The sequence below is a fragment of the Pholis gunnellus genome (assembly GCF_910591455.1).
Source record: "Pholis gunnellus genome assembly, chromosome: 1".
NCBI classification, from domain to species: Eukaryota; Metazoa; Chordata; class Actinopteri; order Perciformes; family Pholidae; genus Pholis; species Pholis gunnellus.
In genome coordinates, this window is record NC_136528.1 from 1,408,116 (window position 1) to 1,413,115 (window position 5,000).

Consider the following 5,000-nt stretch of genomic DNA (forward strand, 5'->3'; position numbering starts at 1 on the left):
TGCCCTAAAAGTTGTCAAATTCAAAAATGTTGAGTCTAAGCTCATTAAATAATAGTGTGAGTTTCTAAAAACCAACTAATTCACGAGGATTCAAAAGATTAAAAAAAGAGATGATGTGAACAATGTTAGCCGGTTCGGTGTGTTTACTTCTAAGCTGTGAATTAAAATAGAGGATTTCTTTATGTCACAGGAGCAAATGTGTCCGTTCTGGATACATTGTATCCGTTAACTCATCACCCTGAAGCGTCGTGTGAGATGAAGGTGTCATCGTCATCCTCACCTCACGTCAACAGGTCATGAATGTGTCGTGTGTTGTTGTGTGTTTGGCATCAAGTGACTGGTTATTATTTCATAGATTGTTTGCTGATGATGATCTGATGAGGCTGTAAAAGATGAAGACGATAATATTTCACATGTTATTCTCACGCCCGGGTTTTGTAGGAATAAGTCACAGTAAGAAATATGTTTTTATTTATTCATTTTTTATATAACCGTTAACTGCGCACCACAAATAAATAAGATTATAACATTTCAAGTGGGGCTGAACTATTTGGTGAAAAAACAATTCTAATTGTTGATGTTTTTGAAATGATATTGCAATTGTGATATTATTCACAGTGTATATGAAGATGATCACGGTGTGACTGTTTGTCTGTAGAATGTAGTTTTGTAGAACGGGACTCATCGTGTCCTCCGTCTCTCCCTCGTGGTCGTGAGGTGAGATACGAGTGAAGGAAGCAAGGAGGGAAAAATAAAGACCTCACACACACACACACACACACACACACACACACACACACACATGCTTACAATATAAACGGCTCATAGAACAAAGACACAGATGCAGTGTAGCGTGCACATTTCCACACATACTTTATGTTCACCTTCAGATATGCACGCACACACACACACACACACAATACGCGCAACATCTCCATTGATCTGTGACCATAGAAACCAACTGGTCTCAGTTGCTATGGAGTGTGACTATGTTGTGGATACTCTCTCTCTCTCTCTCTCTCTCTCTCTCTCTCTCTCTGAGTCATGGGGGGGGGGGTGTTCCTGCAAAGATGACAAGCTCTAAGCCGGATCAGAGGAGATGGAGTTTCTGTGAAAGTGTGACAGCTGGTGTGAGAGAATCTGTGAAGGAAAGGGAAGAGAGAGGGAGAGGAAAGGGGGGAGGAGACGGAGCTGAACGGGACAGATCGATGAGACGGGAGGTCAAGTGTGTGTTTGAAATGTACATGTTGTTTATAAAATAATTATACAAACATTTAAACTAAATGTGTCTAACTACAAGGTCAACAAGGTCTATTTGAATAATTTAAATGGCACAATAGCACAAATAAATGTGAGCTTTGTTAAGATGTGTACATGTCATCGTGCTCTACCGTTTGTGTTTGCCTGTATATATTGAATTGTACAGAGCGTGAGGACAGGTGTGATTCTCCCTCAAACAACTGATGAACACGACAGACGTTCAAATGTCTTGAACTCTTATTGGATTGTGTCCATGCGTTTTTCATAAAGAGCCACCTCTCAACAGCAGTTATTGATTTCTAAACTGCTGTTATTGGCTACAAATGGGATGTGAATATTGATCTCACGCTGTTGTTGTTGGTTTATTTGGCAGACTCCCGAGCGGACCGCGCTGACAGACGGAAGCTCTTCAGACACTACACCGTGGGCTCCTACGACAGCTTCGATGCCTCCAGGTAAGACCTCGCCCAAACGTTTTACATCACACATGTGTATGTGGTGAAGAAATCTAGAGAATCTTTAAAGCTTTTCATTGATTCAGAATGATTGTATTGATTTCAGGAGGCTGTTTACGATCTTAATGAGTCTGCATACTAATCTTTAAATTGAGCTGTTTATAACCGTCAGTCAGCGTTTGATGGAAACCTTTCTTCTGTTCTTGAGGGGAAAAAGAACTTTCAGCTAAGTGAAAAGTCCTGTCTAATGGTTCCTGATGTTGAATCTAAATGTTTTCACCGTCTTCTGCTCTCAAGTTATTCTGCTCGACTCTTCTCTTCTGTCACATCCACTTCAACGCAAGCTTCATGAGAAACAAAGATGGATGTGTGTGTGTGTGTGTGTGTGTGTGTGTGTGTGTGTGTGTGTGTGTGTGTGAGAGAGAGAGAGGTCCGTTTATTCTCCAGCATCGTGAACAGATCTTAGTCAGAAGAGTCAGAACGTCCTTCAGCAGGACTGGGTTGTGTTTGACCCGCAGGTCGTGCGTCCAGCATCATCAGGCATGCAGCGCTCTGCAGAGCAGCGAGTGCAGCTCTGGAACTAACTACATTTAAGTACTAAGCGCTGTATTTAAGTACAATTTGAATGCGCTTCACTTGAACTTCTCCTTTTTTTTGCTGTTTCTTTCTTCTCCAATCAACGTATCCTCATACAACAGTTCGTATGATATCTTAAGGAAGTTTCTCCTCATTTTTCAAACATTTTCCTACAAAAATCCAGCAGCACGCTCGTTTCACGCATAAGGTCTTCACAGGAAACCAACACTACTCAGTTAAGTTGAGGCAACAAAACTACTTAGTTAGGTTTAGGCAACAAAACTACTTAGTTAGGTTGAGGCAACAAAAATATTTAGTTGCGTTGAGGCAACAAAACTACTTAGTTATGTTTATGCAACAAAACTACTTTGTTAGGTTGAGACAACAAAACTACTTTGTTAGGTTGAGACAACAAAACTACTTTGTTAGGTTGAGACAACAAAACTACTTTGTTAGGTTGAGACAACAAAACTACTTTGTTAGGTTTAGGAAAAACTCGTCGTTTGGGTTAAAATAACTACATTACGCATGTTAAGTGACGAATAAAACAACGATGACTACTTGTTTCACACGGGGAACGAACATTGGTCTCTTGGCTGAAAGATCGCTGTTTGTTGGACTTGTTGGATTTTCTTTTTACACATAATATAAATGTTAAATATGATGCACTGTTATAGATTAAAATACTTTTAAAAGATACCAAATCAAGCAGCTGCAACTTTAAATATGTTAACAAATGAATAAGAAATAGCCCATGATTTATTGATGTTATTGTTTAGCAGGGACAATACACAATACATATATGGAACCAGATATAGCAACAACCTAATCTTCATCTGTAGTCCCTGATTGTCAAATGTAATGATATAACAGTTGGTATGATGATTATATTAACCTTTTATTAGTACATTTAGGATGGCTTTGCCTCCTTTAACCAAAAGGTTGGCAGTTTGAGCGAGAAGTGTAACATCCATTTACTTCTAATGCTCAGGATGGTTCAAAAGCAGAGGTCAAATCACATGTATATGACCGTTGAATTTTAAGTTTACATTGTGATAATAATGTGATACTTTTAGTCAGGTAAAATGTTAAATGCAGGAATTTTTTAATACTGTGGTAGTACTAATACTAGTACTTCCTGTCTCCTCTTGCATCTGGAAATAAAATGAACCTGTTTTGCGTCCGAGGAGCTGCTTTAAGTCCTCTTCATGATTCTAAGCTGACATGTTGACAGTTTTTCATCAGCTGATCGTAATGCATCTGAAGTCTGGTGAGTGAACCCCAGAACGCTGCACATTATTTAAACCACTTTCGGATCAAAAATAAACATGTATGGAAATATATATGTATGGAAATATATATCTAATTCTACCAGACTGTGTAGGAAAGATTTACAGTATCTACCGGAAGGGACGCAGTGGCCATTTTGTATCCGTTTTAAATGACTTCTCTATTCTTTGTACACTGCAGAACAAAACCTCAGTGGTATATAAAATGTAGAAATATGTGTGGTGGTGAGGCTACAAGGACAGCGTGACATTTCCCTCATTAGTCTGCTGGATTTCTTCCGGCGGGACCCTGGACTTGCTGGAAGGTGTCTTTCCAGGAAGAGTCCAAAGTGGGTCAAGGTGAAGCCCCGAGGCTGGTGGGCCGAATGTAGACTACAGACCCGTGTGACTTTAAAGATCCAGGGGAAGTGCATGTTTGACCTGAATATAGACTGAGCTATGGACATTTAAATGTTCCCCTCATGGAACAAACAGATATTCAAAGTCTTTTTTTTGGAAGGCTGACTTTTCAGAGGCACTCACATTAAGTCCTTCCTTTGCTCTTTAAAGATTCATAATTGTTTTTCTTTAACTGGCAGAGGGTTAAATGTTGCATGAGGCAGGAACTTTCCTGGTCTGCTGTGTTTATGGGCAGGAAGAAGCTGTTCTTCTCCACAATGCAAGAACATGTTGTATAATACTGGCAACGAAACCACCAACAGTTAGGTTTAGGCAACAAAACCAACAGTTAGGTTTCGACAACTAAACCACAAATAGTTTTTTTCATCCTGAGTGCCACGAAAAAAATACTCCCTGTACATAGAACCAATAGATACCGAGCTGTAGAGGCACAGATGAAAGCATGCAGAGGGAATGAGCTGCAGGCTCTGGTGCATTGCCATCGACAGGTTAGATGCCCCCCCCACCCCTCCACCCCACACACACAATTTTCTCCACCAGCCGTCAGTCATGCGACATAAGAGCTTGTCCTGCCACTGTTCCTTGAGCCAGACCTCCAAAAGAATCCCAGAAAAAACCCAACGGTTGCACGTGGACAGAGATGAATGTCTGACAAACATCTCGTTGCTCACACACAGACCTCCTCTCCTCCGGACTATAAATACATCGCAGCCTCCCACGGTGGAGCCCAGATCGAGGCGGCGTGCTCCCCGGGGAAAAGCTCGCACTTCATCCCATGCAGCCTGCCGAGCAGCGCGGCCCACATCCTGCATTGCCCCCCCCACAAACACACACACACACACACACACACACACACACACAAGATGACTCCTTTGACAAACTGCCAGCTCTGCATGCCGACCTATTGAAGCCGCCACTGTGTCAGATTTTGGGTGATCAAGGTGTGATTAGCAGCGGCCGCCCACTACGGGCCAGAGTGTGTGTGTGTGTGTGTGTGTGTGTGTGTGTGTGTGTAAGGGAA

General features: G+C 41.5%; 1 protein-coding gene across 1 annotated transcript in view; it reads left to right on the forward strand.

Annotated features, from left to right (window-relative positions):
* LOC306696645 (SH3 and multiple ankyrin repeat domains protein 2-like) overlaps nt 1-5,000 on the forward strand; it is a gene marked incomplete at its 3' end in the record, with an annotated part of 104,617 nt that overhangs the window by 55,534 nt on the left and 44,083 nt on the right. Inside the window, exon 13 of the mRNA XM_079160305.1 lies at nt 1,634-1,715. Within this exon, the coding sequence (XP_079016431.1) occupies nt 1,634-1,715 (82 nt within the window). The remainder of the gene's footprint in view (nt 1-1,633; nt 1,716-5,000) is intronic.